The 16,969-nt window shown below is 40.3% G+C and overlaps 1 protein-coding gene across 1 annotated transcript in view; it reads right to left on the reverse strand.

Moving 5' to 3' along the window:
- The window catches only part of TYW1B (tRNA-yW synthesizing protein 1 homolog B), a 183,889-nt gene that overhangs the window by 105,823 nt on the left and 61,097 nt on the right, over window positions 1-16,969 (reverse strand). The window contains 1 exon segment of the mRNA XM_056556476.1: window positions 13,350-13,404. Coding sequence (XP_056412451.1) covers window positions 13,350-13,404 — 55 coding nt within the window.

Here is a 16,969-nt window from a genome sequence, read left to right on the forward strand (position 1 = left end):
CAGCTCCTATGGGGATATTCTCCCATCATGCACAGCTCCCGGGACCTGACATCATTGAGCAGTTAGACAGAAAACTTCAGAAGCTAATAACTATTGGAAGGATTAAGATTTTTTTAATAGAAGTAATTTACAAATCTGTTTAACTTTCCGGAGCCAGTTGATATATAAAAAAAGTTTTTGCCTGGAATACCCCTTTAAATGTTTGGCTTTAAAAAGAAATGGATCAAAATGAGGGATTATGAAAATCTTGATTTGTTCAACCCTTTAGAAGCAATAGAGCTTACAAAGCAGACATACTTATCCAATAGCAAATACAATGACCATAACTAACAGATTTAGAAAATATAAATATCACATTTCTTCCATGGCATATTACTTGAATGCTTTTTTGAACCCTTTTAGCTTTAATATACAGTAGGAAATATATTTTTTATATATAGCACCCAAAATAATGAAATAGTCTAAATACAATTACCAGCATATATTGCAAAAAATCAATAAATAAAATACACCATTAAAAAGATCAGATTAGGAAGAATACTTAAATAATAATGTCAGTCAATAGATATCAAGCAAGTTCGCTCCTTGATAACACAGGCATGTCATCTTTTACCGTACAATCTTGCTTTGTGATGAATTCAATTTTTAATGCAAGTGAAGATAAAGATTCTAATGAAATGTAATATTTAACCATGACATTTCAATTCCTGCTGTATAAATAATAGGTAATAGCCTAAATGGAAAAAAAAATAAAAAATAAAAAAAATCACACCGTTGACATCTGGCTTATGGAATAATAATTGCTAAAGTTTGAACATTGTAACTTTGATAGATCAAGGATAGCCCTATAAGGCTCCATACAGCTGAGGTGGCTGTTGGCTGAACACTTATTCAACCAATAACTAGTACCATACACATGCATTCTTGGCTAAGTGGACATGTGTTTTCAAAGGGGATAAGCTGGTGATATAATTCCTAATACACATTAGTGTGTGTGTGTGTGTGTGTGTGTGTGTGTATTCACAGATCCCTTTAGACGCTGCTATCAGCTTTGACAGCGGCGATCTAAAAGGGTTAATAGTCAGCCGCGGCGATCACCGCATGCTGGCTATTAGCGACGGCCCCCAGCCACTAAAAAACAGCCGGGGGCTGCAGAGTATGGAACCCGCTCCATACAGACTGCTGAGCGCCGCATGCTGGATATTAGCGGCGGTGATGCATCAGCGGCCCACAGCTACTGAAATCAGCCGGGGGCCGCAGAGTACGGAGCAGGCACGAGTCAGGAGCCCGCTCCATACACCCAGAGCGACGCCGCGTCAGATCCGGCCCTGCTTGCACGAGGCGGAAAAATTTCCCTGCCCGGCGCCCGGAACTGCATGTCCCGAGCGTCGGGAGATCCAAATTCCACATCCCTAAAAGGATCGATTAAAAAATATTTTGAATAGATTCAGTATCGCAAAATGAAAAATCGCGATAATCAAGTGAATAGATTTTTTCTTACACCCCTATTTGTGTATGGGGAACATTAAGTGCACAACTGTATCATATGTATCATATTTGTACCCAAAATGTTTGCCTTCTATTCACACTTTGTTAAAATAATGTGTGAATCCTAAAATATACCTAAATTGACAGGGGGGCCATCAAACCTCATCATTAGCATTTAAGGGCTTTATAGGGGATTTTCCCATTGTTTCATCCTTACTGGAAGTGGTTAATAGGCACATTTCTCAAAGATTTTCTGATTGGTTCACTTACAGTATGATCTCTCTCGCCATTTTCTCATTGTGAAGTGTTGGGAGTTTTTTTTTTTTTTTTTTAAATTAAAAATTACATGGACACATCTTTATTCTTAAATCCACACACACACACACACACACACACACACTTGTTTAATTTGATGTCACTGTTGTACATTTACACATTCTATATCAATAAGCATTAACAAAAAAGTGGGCCACCCTTTACAGTTGTAACAGCTTCCTCTTTTTTGGGAAGACTTTCTACAAAATGTTGTGTCTGTAGAAATTTTCTTCCTTATTCATCAACATAATCATTTGCGAGGTCAGACATGGCTGTTGCATAGGAGTGCATTTTGTGTTTATTTTTCCCCAAAGGTTGTTTGATGGAATAAGGATAGGGCCCTATGCAGGCCAGTCAAGTTCCAAATACAACCAACCTTCTTTTGTGCATTGGGGCATGGTCATGCTGGAACAGAAAAGGACTGTATCAAAATGTTCCCACAAAGTTGTAATCATATAATTGTCCAAAATGTCTTGGTATGCTAAAGAATTGCTCTCTCTTCACTTGAATTAAGCACTAGTAGAACAATCATACAGTTACATCAGTGGATAACCGGAGTAAACAGGACTCCTCCAAGGAGACCTATATTAGGGACGATACCCTTACATATAACAGGGACAATGCCCTGAGAGAAAAATCTTTTTAAACCCGACGCGTTTCACCGTACTTCAGATAGTATTACAATTCATCAGGGGTTAACTGAAAGTGCTAACTAGAGTATAACGGAAGTTAGATAATAATAATTGGACCTTGATGTCATCGGATTTATCATTATCTGAGACATTGGGAGGTAAGGAATGTTGTAAGCTTGGAGCTTAATTGTGTGACTATTTTTTGATCAATAGTATATTTATCATTTTGGTTACTTGTAGTGATATCAGTTTTTCTTATTGTTGTCGGTAGGTCCCTATCCTTAAAATCTTTAAATTTAAGAAGTAGTGTGACGGTACATATGAGGCCGGACTATACATTGATTGGTTAGGATCCATCTGATCAAGGTACTGACCACTGTTGTTTGTACCTTTAGTTATTAGATGTGGCTATCTTAAGTGGAGATTCCAGTTTGTTGTTATTTTTTATAGAGCTGCCTTGGAGTATAATAATAATAATAAAATGGGATTTGGATCCCTTCTTGGGTTGACCTGAACTCCTTATCGTTTGGTTCATGTAAAAGTTCCTGCGGCAGATTTAATTGGATATTACACATATGGAGGTATATCATATTAAAATGTATATTCTTAGCAATTTAGGTGGCTCATTATGTTACTAACTTTTACTACCTAAGGAAACATCTTGAATATTTTTTTCCAGTGGATGGAGGCCACTTATGACAAATAAACACTATCTGTATTAAGTACATACCAAAATCTCTTAATGTGGTGAATGGATATGATTCTTCTTCCCCACCATAAGGTAGATAGATACTTATCTTGTTGCATTCTGATGTATACAGATTATGTATAGTAGGTCATTCTTTCTTTATGTGCTTATATGTGCTTTTATGTGCTTGTATGTGCTGTATTGGTTATATATGTGTACTAATATTGTATCTGTCTGTCCGCTTTTTTGCCATCTTTTGTTTTGCCTGCAGGAATGAATGACCTCTCACACAAAAAGCCATTTACTGCTATGGATGCCACAGTGATTCCATCATTTGTTTGCATATGTTAACGTCATAAGGAATCTCTATGTGTGCTTGATATCTACCGTCAGCTATGTGTTTCGTTGCTGTATCTACTTCACACAAATGGAATAAGTTGTATTATCTAACTTCCATTATACTCTAGTTAGTATTACGGTTCATCAGGGGTTAACTGAAAGTGCTATCTGAAGTACGGGGAAACGCGTCGGGTTTAAAAAAATTTCTCTCTCAGGGCATTGTCCCCGTTATATGTAAGGGTATCGTCCCTAATATAGGTCTCCTAGGAGGAGTCCTGTTTACTCCGGTTATCCACTGATGTAACTGTATGATACAATTTGTTTAAGAATTTGTTGGTAATAAAGGTTTGTAAAATTTTAGCTATTTTTTCTTGGATTTTTTGTCTAATGATAGCTATAGGGGATAGATAGTCCCTGATTTGTCAGTGATTTGTAGAAGAACAATCCCATAGCATCATTCATCAGTTCCACCAAATTTTACAAATGACAGAATGCAGTCAGGAAGGTAACCTTCTCCTAGTAGTTACCAAACCCAGACTGTCAGAGAAATGTGATTTCCACTACTCCAGAGACCTTACAATGTTTGGCATTGTGCTTAGTGATATAAAGTTTCCAAGCAGCTGTTCTGCTATGGAAACCATAAAGCTGAGAGTATCCCAGTGCACAGTTTTTGTGCCGACTTAAATACCAGATGCGGTTTGGAATTCTGAAGTTGTTCCGTTAGCAGAATGTTGGTGACTTATGCACTATACACCTTAGCGAGCCTCTCTAAATGTGCATGGTCTCCCAGGTCAATTCTGTGCTTCCTAAACACTACCACTTTTAAATAATACGACTCTCTGCGTATCTTTGAAGATCTAGAAGGGAAATTTCATGAACTGATTTATTGAAACAGGGTCACCCTATTACCACGCTGGCATACAATAACCTGTTTGGAAAACGTTTGTAAGGGCACTCTAGAGCTTGTCTGGTGGCATGTAAACTGAGAGTGATAATTTTATAATTTAGCCTCTGTACACAATTACAGTGGATCTCTAAAATATTTCCAAATGGGAAAGCATTTAGGAATTACAGCCCTCCAGGCTTAACATGTATAAGCAAAAACCAATAGCATACTGCACTCACTGCAAAAAGCAGATGTCTCTCAGCTCCTCTTCGGATCCCTCGGCGGACGGGAAGGCAGGTATGGTGCCATACCTGCCTTCCCGTCCACTGGGGGATCCAAAGAGGAGCCAAGAGACATCTGTTTTCGCTGTGAGTGCAGTATTCTATTGGTTCTTGCTTATATACATATGTCTGAGATACTTTTGGGGTTTTCCTAGCACCACCACGAGTCTCATTCACCTGATAGCACGCAGTGTTTACCCAGGACTCCTCTGTGTCTTGGTGGAATGGAGTTTGTAGTGCCACTTCATGCCTTCTGCTGACTTACCATGTATAACAACACATTCAAGGACTATTTTTAATTTCTGGTGCAAATACTTTGCAGACAATAACTGCCTAAAATCTGAAACCTGTGGTTGTCACCAAATGCTAAGCGAGGTTAAGATGATGTGCCGGGCCTTTGTGCGTCTTTATGCTTTTAAACAGCAATTTAAGGCATCTGTAGTAAACAGTTTAATCTTTAGCAGGTGAAAGGCATTCTCAGTCAGGTTGTGGTAAGAGGCATAGAGGAATATTCAATTTCTCTAGCACAAGAAGCTCTAAGTTTTTTTCTGTGGAATGCTTTGGGCAATTATGTGTTGAAGCGCCCTCCTACCATTTTTACAACACAAGATTTTATCCTATCTACTCAAATTTGGTTAAGTGTATAGAACTATATTATTACAATCCATCCAGAGTCACAAGTACTGTGTCCTAGTTTCACAAGCAGACATACATGCCTAAGGTTGCCTATGCCATAACACTGCATCCACCAAGATAATGTGGTATGCTTTCGACCATGATCTCTTCACCTCATTTCATTACAGTGTCAGATCTTTGTTTTATCTGGCAAAATTATCTTATTTCAGAACTAGGTAACTTTTTATGATCTTTTTAGCAAAGTTATCTTCCATTGACAACTTCAGTGTAACCAGTGGTGTGCATCCTGAGATAAACCCTGTGTATTGACATTCATAAAAGCCACTCTTGACTTTAAAAAAAGGTAGCAATATTACTATAGAGTGTTCTTGATTTATCTAGATGCTATGAAGGGTTTTCTTTACCAAGTATTCCATGCTATATATATTATGCTTTTTCAGGCCTATTGATGTTCTTGAGTTCACCAGTGCTTTCTTTCAAGAATATAGCAGGTTGGTGATTTGGCCATCCCAAAGTTTCTGCTTGATATTATTTCTATCAGGATTAGTTATGATTTATTTATTAATTTTGTCTTTGCCTTGTCTTTTATCCATTGGAGAGTTAACATAATTTTTTTTATTCTGACCGGTTTTCGACCCCAAATTAAGTCAGTCATTTCCGTCTCTATTTCCCCCAAAAATGTATCACCTAATCATACCGGTGCCACTCTAAGATCATTGGTAAAATTATTTTTACGAGAGCTAATTCTGTCTGCCAAATATAACCCCATTTCACTCCATATCCACTTTCACTTTTTACCGATCTCAATCAATGGAATTAGATTTAACGTATTGAATTCCTCAATCTTACCTGACATTTTAACCCCACAGTATTCGAAATATAATGTTTATCTAATGGCAGCAAACACGATTTGTCCCAGGAAGTACTTTTCTTTTTGAATTTATTTTCTGTCTGACCACAGTGCTCTTTGCTGACACCTCTGTTCATGTCAGGAACTGTCCAGAGCAGGATAGGTTTTCTATGGTGATTTGCTTCTACTCTGGACAGTTCCTAAAGTGGACAGAGGTGTCAGCAGAGAGCACTGTGGTCAGACAGAAAATAAATTCAAAAAGAAAAGTACTTCCTGTGTACCATACAGCAGCTGATAAGTGGTGGAAGGGTTAAGATTTTAAAAAGAAGTAATTTGCACATCTTTAACTTTCTGGCACCAGTTGATTTAAAAAAATAAAATAAAAAAATTTCAGAGGAGTACCCCTTTAATGAATTTAGGCAAGTAGACATGGTCAAGACAACATGCTGAAATTTAAACCAGAATGGGGAGAAAGAGGATTTAAGAGGCAAAAACTGCTGGGAATCTACTGGGATTTTGATTCAAAAACATCTCTAGGGTTTAAAGAGGAAGATCCAAAACAGAGAAAATATCCAGTTGCGTGGACGAAAATGTCTTGTGGATGTCAGAAGAGAATGGGCAGATTGGTTTGAGATGACAGACAACAGTAACTCAAATAAGCACTCATTAAAACCAAGGTAAGTAGAAAACCATCTCTGAACAAACACCATTCCCCTCAGCTTCACTGCCGCAGCCATCTTTGATAAGTAAGAAGCCAGGAGGAACACTGCTTCAGGGAGTACACAGTAAGTGGCCCATGCGCCGTACACTAAAAGGGGCGAAGGAGCAGGGAGGAAGGTTATCAATATTGATGAGCCGGGCGGAGCAGCCGCCTGGCGAAGAGGACGTCAGCGTGCCCCAAGCTTGAATCGGAGCTCCGCCCATGCCCCAAGGTCCTCATTAGCATAAATAGAAAAACGTTTGCTGTCTGGGCATGCTGGGAGTTGTAGTTTTGCAACATCTGGAGGTCCACAGTTTGGAGATCACTGTTCAATGGTCTCTAAATTGTAGCACTCCAGATGTTGCAAAACTACAAATTCCAGCATGCCCACACAGAAAACAGCTTTCATTTTCACGTAGCACTGTCCCAAAAATCTGTCAGAACCCTGTGGGGCGTAAATACTCACTGTACCCCTTATTACATTCCGTGAGGGGTGTAGTTTCCAAAATGGGGTCACATGTGGGTATTTTTTGGAATTTATGTCAGAACCGCTGTAAAATCAGCCACCCCTGTGCAAATCACCAATTTCGGCCTCAAATGTACATAGTGCGTGCAAGCTGATGGAGTAATTGTGTGGGCAAAATGTCTCTGCTTAAATGAGACAGCCTGACTGTGTATTGTTCCTGACCATGTCCAGCCCTTTAGGACAACAGTGTACCGATCTTTGGATGGCTAATTCCAGTAGGATAATGCACCATGTCACAAAGCTCACGTCAAACTGATTTCTTGAACAGGTCAATGTGTTCTCTGTACTTTAACGACCTCCAGTCACCAGAAACAGAAGTAGAAAAGTGTTATACAGACTATAGAAAAGAGTGGTGTTCATAGAGAGAAAGAGTGTAAATAGTGTAAACAGACAAAAAAAAGTTGTAGAAAAAAGGAAAAATACAGGATCCCAACAATATAACACGAGCAGGTCACTGTCCAGTTAAAGTTGCAAAAATACTATATGAAAACAGATGGCACACTGGCCTAGCATTTCAGTCAGTGTCTGCGTGTCTGACTAAGAAGCATTGCTAAGGTGGACTGGGAATAAAGAGCAAGCTAAAGTAAAAAAATCACTAGAAAGGTTCAATCAATTATATAGTTGTCTGCAACCACACCAAGTATCTAGTCAATATGATACTGTTCATCTGTTACACTAATGTACATCTTCCTGACAATTATTAATATCTCTAACAGGCTGGAAGAGCCCCTCAGGAAGTAAGTTATCCAATTTCACAACCCAGTGAAAGGCAGATCCCAGAACAGTTACATTCTTTATGGTTGTACGGTGAGATTTAAGGCTCAGTACTGTCATCAGCAACTCCAGTGAGAATTGTCAATGTTATTCATATGAGCAAGCACACACAAACCAATTCTTCTGCATGCAGAGTATACTCTGTAATAAACTCTTTACATAATTCTAACCATTACGCCAAAATTAATTACCAGAAATTCTGCTGGAAACGGTAGAGATCTTAGAAATGTTTTAACCAAATTTATATTTAAATACGACTTTATATAATATAAACCTAAAAAAGCATTTGACAATATAGAATTAACACCTCTGTGCTCAGAGACTTCGAGGCATTATCCAGTATTAGAACAAATATAACTTCTTTGTTCCAGAAACCGTGCCATTCATGTTCACAGTTAATGTGTGGTATTGCAGCCCAGTTCCATTAAAGGTAAACTGTCAGTAACCCCCCCCCCCCCCCCCCCTGCAAAAGTCGTGTAACCCCTGTGGGGTATTAAGGCTTACTTTACCCCTTGTTACGTTCCTCAAGGGGTCTAGTTTCCAAAATAGTATGTCGTGTTTTTTTTTTTTTTTTTGCTGTCCTGGCACCATAGGGGCTTCCTAAATGCGACATGTCTCCCCCCCCCCCCCCCCCCCCCCCATTTCAGCAAAATTTGCCACTGTGACTCCTTCTCTTCTGAGCATTGTAGTGCTCCCGTAGTGCATTTGACATCCACTTATGGGGTACTTCCATACTCAGAAGAGATAGGGTTACAAATTTTGGGGGGTATTTTCTGCTATTAACCCTTGCAAAAATGTGAAATTTGGGGGGAAAACACACATTTTAGTGAGAAAAAAAAATTTAATTTTTTTTTTTACATATGCAAAAGTCGTGAAACCCCTGTAGGGTATTAAGGCTCACTTTATTCCTTGTTTCGTTCCTCAAGGGGTCTAGCTTCCAAAATGGTATGCCATGTGTTTTTTTTTTTTTTGCTGTTCTGGCACCATAGGGGCTTCCTAAATGCAACATGCTCCCCAAAAACCATTTCAGAAAAACGTACTCTCCAAAATACCCTTGTCGCTCCTTTGCTTCTGAGCCCTCTACTGCGCCCGCCGAACACTTTACATAGACATATGAGGTATGTGCTTACTCGAGAGTAATTGGGCTACAAAAACCAAGTATACATTTTCTCCTTTTACCCCTTGTAAAAATTCAAAAATTGGGTCTACAAGAAGATGCATGTGTAAAAAATGATTGTGAAATGAGGTCTTTTATGGGGTATTTCTAATATGAAGACCCTTCAAATCCACTTCAAACCTGAACTGGTCCCTGAAAAATAGTGAGTTTGGAAATTTAGTGAAAAATTGGAAAATTGCTGCTGAACTTTGAAGCCCTCTGGGGTCTTCCAAAAGTAAAAAATTGCAAACATAAAGTAGACATATTGGAAATGTGAATTAAAAAAAATTATTTGGAATATCCATTTTCCTTACAAGCAGAGAGCTTCAAAGTTAGAAAAATGCAAAAATTTCAATTTTTTCCACAAATTTTGGGATTTTTCACCAAGAAAGGATGCAAGTTACCACAAAAATTATCCACCATGTTGAAGTAGATTATGTCACGAAAAAACAATCTCGGAATCAGAATAACTAAAAGCATTCCAGAGTTATTAATGTTTAAAGTGACAGTGGTCAGATGTTCAAAAACCGCTCTGGTCCTAAGGTGTAAAATGGCCTGATCCTTAAGGGGTTAAAGGGGTTAAAGGGGTGGCAGGTAAGGGTAGTAAAACAACCTGACCAGGTCCCTTAAAATTTTATATTAGAATTGAAAAAAAAATTTTTTTTTATTCTACTACATTTTCTACAATACATAATCTAATGTTAGTGTTTATTCAGACTTTCAGTCCTATAGAAGTGGGGGGAAAAAAATAAAAAAAAAATAATGATAATTCTTCAGTTGTATCTAGAGTCTGGTCACACAGGTTTGCACATTCATCACAGCAAGGAAGGAAATAGCATGTCTGATGAAGCAGTGAGCATTCATTTACATGTATATATGAGCCGGCACTATTAACTACATGTTGGAAGTGATTTAGTGCTTCCAAGCTTAGTGCGCATTTTTTAGCTCAGTGTTATGATGGAGTCTAACAAAACTTAACTCTTCTGATCTGGACAGGGTTTCTGCTCTATTCCCAACATGGATTTGTTCTTTTGCAGCTTTGTTTGCCTAGAGGATCTGGTTAACAATTCAAAACCTAGATGGAAGACCTGTGTCTACAGATCTTAAAATGAGCTGTCCAGATTTGGCAACCCAGGCTCAAATGGTCTCCCCTCAGATTAATATTTTTACGAATGGAACATCTAATGCAACATAAAAAAGCCTTACAAATAAGTAACATAACTAGACTTGATCCCCATTATCATACCTCTAAACTGTTTAATCATATGTTGGTGATTTTCAATGGCTTCCTGTACAATCTTCTCAGGCTGGTCCATCTTCCACCTCCATTCCGTTCCGACTGGATTGGTATGATGTCTACAATGCAGAGAACAAGTTAAAAATTACAAGCAGCACGTCCACAAAGTAACCAAATGCCTTCCATGGCAATTCCCTTGAATATTGTAAAATCGGAGGGATTGCTCGGCAGTGGTATAAAGTTAGGATAAGGCAAATCCCTTAGGCACCATTCACATCATATTTTTGTTGTATGCCTGTTTGATGGTATTCAGATATATACTTTTCAAGCCATGGGCTTTACCAAACCTCTTTGGTTTGCGTTATGCTGGATTAGGTTTTATTTGCAGGATACAAAAGCATGGTAGTTTAGGCTTTTTCTCCCTCAAATGAAATGTACACTGGTGTAAAAGAATGAAAAATACAAATAGACTATGCTTGACCTATTAAAACTTATGGCCATGAAGCAGTTTACATTAGAGTAAGTTTATAGAATTTCGATGTAACCCTGAATTTTACGGTGCAAATGTTATGTGAATGGATCCTTACTCAGTTTATAGGAACACTTATTATACAGACACCAGTTATTTATCAATAAAAATACAATAAGGCTGTTGACATAGTACTAGCTGCTGCAGGTAGCAACCGTGAAACACTGCTGCACCTGGAATGGTCATGGATTCAGTGGCTAGTACAAGTGCAGTGCGGCATTTAACAGTAAATTGCACCACTTGCACTACTTGTATGGGCAGCCTAACCGCAGCAACTTACGGTAAGTACTAAAAATAAAAAAATATATATTTTCTCTCTTTTTTCACAGATTTTTCTTTGTAGTTTACGGTAAACACTACAAATGTTTCCCATGCATTTCTAGGTTTAGTCACTGTACTTTGGATGCAAATACATGGAAATATTAAACTAAACTATATGGGCACTGCTATATCAGGATTAAAGCTGTTTTACACACGGCAGGGTCATTTTATCTGGGTTTTGATTTAAATGTGGAAATTTAAATAGAGACGAGTCTAAAAGCAAGGCCAAATGGGACCATTTACATTCAAGTATATTTACTGCATTAATGGTTCTAGGAATTTAAAAAGGAAATTCACATCATAAAGGACTTTGTTTTCTGATGAGGTCTCCTAGATGATACACACCTTATCCTAAAATGAATGCTCACTGATCTGCTCTACTACAGAATTAATGTATAGTTAACCATATAAGCAACAAAAGGCATGGGCCCTTTTTTGAGCACAAAATGTTGAAGAATGAGGGCAGACTGCACCTAAAAAGGTTTGCAAATCTTTAGATCACTGTAATAAAAGTTGCAATGATTAAAACCAAATGATGGATTATTGCAGGCTTACAATGAAAAGTGCGTTCGTTTAAGCCCCGGTTTTAAATCTATACTCCTGCTTATGACAAACCTGTCTCATTGTGGAGGTACTGTAGAAAGCAATGAAACCTTGTTGAAAGATGACCTTGAAGAACAAGGAGACATTCTTCAATTTGCCTCAGCCTTCCATGTATTAATCAATGTGTCCTACAAGTGAACTATTGGTATTCTTATCAGATTGGATGTCTTTATGGCACTTTCCCAGAACTATCACGAGTTGTGAAAATTACTGCAGAAAACCCAGTAACCAGAGGCTTCTGAGAAACATTACATTGAGCGCCATTCATGACTACTTGAAAAATGCCCTGCAGCGACTGTCAGTTAACTAACTGGGACTGAATTATTTATAGGGACATAGCATCTCAATATCAATGTTATAGGTATTCACACTATGTACTGGAAATAAGCCAAGCTAAAGTAACATAACATTGGGAATAAAAAAAAAAAAAAAAAAAAAAAGAATGTTCCTTGGCATCAGCAGACGTGAAGAAAAAAAAATGTTCATGGTTAGACTCTGGTTAGAGATGAGCGAACTTACAGTAAATTCGATTCATCACGAACGTCTCGGCTCGGCAGTGGACTTTTCCTGCATAAATTAATTTGGCTTTCCGGTGGGCTGGAAAAGGTGGATACAGTCCTAGGAGACTCTTTCCTAGGAATGTATCCACCTTTTCCAGCCCACCGGAGCACCTGAAGGCTGAACTAATTTAAGCAGGAAAAGTCATCAACTGCAGAGCCGAGAAGTTTGTGACGAATCGAATTTACTGTAAGTTCGCTCATCTCGAACTCTGGTGTGTAAAATGTCATCTACAAAATCCTTACACATACCTTGGATCAGAGATAAACAAATCTATGGTACAAAACACAGAAATTTTAAGAGGTATTTCCGCTTTATACATCTTATCCCCTATCCAAAGGATCGGGGATAAGATGTATGATTGCAGGGGTCATGGCGCTGGGGACCTCTGCGATCTCGGTGCAGCCACTGGCATTCTGTGCCGAATGCTGCCTCCGAGACAGGGACGTGACAGCACAGCCACGCCCCCTAGTGACTTCATGCCACGCCCCTCCATTCATGTCTATGGGAGGGGGCATGACTGCCATGAATGAAGGGGGCCCCATAGCAGCTGCTACTGCTAGAATTAGGAATTATGCTGTGCCTATTCAAATCAGTGGACGGTCTAATGCTACAAAAACATCCATCAGAGCAAAGACTGTTTTTATAACTGCTCTACACTATGGAAAAGAGATGAGGATCCTAAACTGAGGATTCCCCTATATTAATTTACCACAAGTATGGAGTTTCTTAACTAGAAAACGTTAAAAAAGCATTGTTTACCTACCTCCAGCAAAAAACACATTTGTTAGCACAAGCCAGGCTGGGAGTAGTTTCCATACATCTGTGACTTTCAATACCATAAAATGTGTGCTTGTAACAGCCTCCTCGCCCTCTCAGCATGGACTAGAAAACACAAATTATTGATCATAATCAAACTAGATCCTTAGCTCCAAAATGAAAGAATAAAATAGGAAACGCGATTTACTCAAAATTAGTGTATGATGTTCAGCAATTGACTTGCCTGAAAAAAGTAACACCACATTTGTCTGCACACAAAGATTTAGTGTGAAAGTCTCCAGTGTCCAGACACATTATTAAATAGATGTTTTTTGGAGCCTTTTAAAAAAAATAAAATTACATAAAATTTATAATATAACTTCGCTAAATAAAGATTTAACAAAAAGTAGTTGGCTGGAGGCCGTAAGAGCTGAAACAGGTCTTTCTGTTGCCACCAACGTTTATGTTGGGAACTTCAGGGCTGCTCATGCCACTCACTGATCGCTATGCTGCAGCATGAAAAGCACTAATAGGAAAACAACCCCTTATGTATATTCTAATGCATTTTTGCATACCATGCACTAGGGGAGACTATCGCTACCACTCTGCACAGCCCCTAGAAGAGCGAGCAGTGTTTGCTTGTGCAAGTGCAAAAAGGGATCCATATGAATTGGATATTTCCAGAGCAGACGTTGTCAATGTTTACCTTTCACTCCATATACAATATTTTTTTCATTTTTTTTTTATATTAACATACTAAAAACCAAGATTGCAATAATCTGAAACTATAGCAAAAACATACAATGAGGGGTTGATTTTTTTTTTTTTTTTTTTTTTTTTACTACTACATTTCCAATCTGGTCATTGTAAAATACCACAGAAACAAAACATACGAGAATCCCAGCCAATTCTCTTAGAGCAAATATAAGGAAAAACAAATTAACAGAAATATTCATTAAAACCAAATACCTTTGTCCACCGGCAAAGCTTAACACCTGAATGGCTTCCAATCAGCCTGTAACCTGGAAAGTAGAAGAAAGAATTCAGTGCAGAATTGTAATCTGCTGGCTAACCACTCTAAGCAGCTGTTACCAGCCAGCAAGGTCAATCAATTATCCTGGCACTTTTATCTATCCTCCTCTGAATTAAATCTGCAGAGAGCTTGGATTTATAAGCGATACAATTCTCTATTATTTTAATGAGTCAATGTGATCTACATAAACAAAGCTGAGCATAGTTTAAAAGGGACTTGCTACAGAACACTTATGGAAGTGTCGAATATAAAAGGTATTAGTAATAGAAGGAAAAAAGGTTGCTGAATGAACTCATGCAAAAAAGTTAGATTTATAAAATTCATTCTGTTAAATCCTTTTTTTTTTTTTTTTTTTTTTTTTTTTTTAAAGCCAGTCTTTCAGTACTTAGCTGCTGTATACTCCAGAGGAAATTATTAATTCTTTAAAGTGTACCTGGCAATTGTAAAAACTTCTTATATGAAAAGGTATTTGTAGATTTGTAATATACATTTGTAGAAAAAATGTATATATTTTTGGGTGGAAAAATTATGTCTGTCTCTGCAGCTATTGCCTTTGTGTCTGTGCAGAGACCAAATACAGGAAGTGTGGGCGGGACAAGCGGGGGCTCTGGGCACTGAGGCCAAGCGGGGGCTCTGGGCACTGAGGCCAAGCGGGGGCTCTGGGCACTGAGGCCAAGCGGGGGCTCTGGGCACTGAGGCCAAGCGGGGGCTCTGGGCACTGAGGCCAAGCAGGGCTCTGGGCACTGAGGCCAAGCAGGGCTCTGGGCACTGAGGCCAAGCAGGGCTCTGGGCACTGAGGCCAAGCAGGGCTCTGGGCACTGAGGCCAAGCAGGGCTCTGGGCACTGAGGCCAAGCAGGGCTCTGGGCACTGAGGCCAAGCAGGGCTCTGGGCACTGAGGCCAAGCAGGGCTCTGGGCACTGAGGCCAAGCAGGGCTCTGGGCACTGAGGCCAAGCAGGGCTCTGGGCACTGAGGCCAAGCAGGGCTCTGGGCACTGTGGCACTGACACATCCCCGCCTCACACAGCAGGCTGACTGACAAGCCAGGAGCCTGCAAAGAGCCCTGCTTGTGTGTCCCCCACTTTGTTTGTGGTGTCCGCAGAGACAAAGAGGCAATAGCTGCAGGGACAGCATTTTTACACCCATAAATATACACGTTTTAACCAATGTATTTATAGATATACTTATAATGGTATTATCAACATTCTATAAAAAGTTTTTTCAAATGACAGGCACTCTCTGCTGCCACATTTTAGCATCAGAAACTGTACAGAACAGGAGACATTTGCTATGGCAGGGGTACTCAACTGGCGGACCGCGGCCGCCATTCATCCGGACCTCTCAGTTATTCATTGACGGCCGCAAAACATGTCAGGTCGCTGCACTAGTAGTTAGAGCAGTGTCAGGACAGCAGGAGCGCCGCTGCAGCGCAACAAGTAATAGAGAGTCCGGGGTTAAAATCGCTGCATATAAGGAGCGCAGAGGGAGCAGCGCTGACCGCTATATATTATGCTGCCACAGCAGGTTCATTACTTCATCCCCAGCGCGGGGCTCTTTAAAAATCTGTGCAGGACAGGTCAAGGGCTGCTGGGAGCAGATGCGCACGTATGCTCCAAGCCCCTGACAGGTCCCTGCATCTGACCCCACAGATCACCGTCAGTACACACATGGGGCACAGAAGCAGCACCCTCCATGCTACCTCACATTTTACCAGCGGCACTGGTGGGTGAGTGTACTGGCTGGGGGAATGGGAGAAGACCGAGGGGGGAGGTGAGGAGACCTGTGCATGGATACAGTGGCATCACTGGGGGGGGGGTCATGGCCCGCCCTTGTGCCCCCCCAATTTAAAATAAATAGGGATGTCCCGATACTAGTATGGGGCCAGGGGCGCACTGACCGGCTGGGTAAAAAGCCCGCTGCAGCTGCTGAGGATATCCCTTCGCTGCTCCTGGTCTGCGTATCATGAGCAACTTTTGCCGCAATTTTTCCATAAATTGTTCTGGTAATGTGACCTGTGGACACTGGAGGAGGGAAAGTGACCCCTCTGGAAGGACAACATGTGAACACACTGCTAGTTTATCATTAACCCCTTAAAGAAGAAATCCCATGCCCCAATTTAAAAAAAATAAATAAATAGCTCATGTTAAAGTACATGTTCTGACCTTCATGATGACCTGGTCCCCGTCAAAATTGCCCGTTCCGTTCGCCCGTAATCGCCGCTGAAATCCCGTAACTTCCGGGTTCATGTATCTCCCTTACTTCCGGTCTGCACTTCAGGTCCCACAGTGCCTTGCGTGTCTAGCACGGCACCAGCCCAGCTTCCACTGCCTCACTTCTCCACCCCCATTACGCCCACACATTCCCTCCTCCCCCCCCCCCCCCCCCCCCAGCAATTGCAAAACTGCAACTCCCAGCATGCCCGGACAGCTAAAGGCTGTATGGGCATGCTGGGAGTTGTAGTTTTGCAACAGCAGGGGGCACACTGGTTGGGAAACACTGTTTCCCAACCAGAGTGCCCCCAGCTGTTGCAAAACTACAACTCCCAGCATGCCCAGACAGCTGAAGGCACCCTGGTTTGCAAAAACTGGTTCTTGGAGCAGGGGGGAGTGCCTGCCTCTGCACACACGATTTACTACTTTCACTTCTATAAGCAGGGGAGA

This window comes from Hyla sarda, chromosome 2 (assembly GCF_029499605.1).
Source record: "Hyla sarda isolate aHylSar1 chromosome 2, aHylSar1.hap1, whole genome shotgun sequence".
In the NCBI taxonomy this organism is placed as follows: Eukaryota; Metazoa; Chordata; class Amphibia; order Anura; family Hylidae; genus Hyla; species Hyla sarda.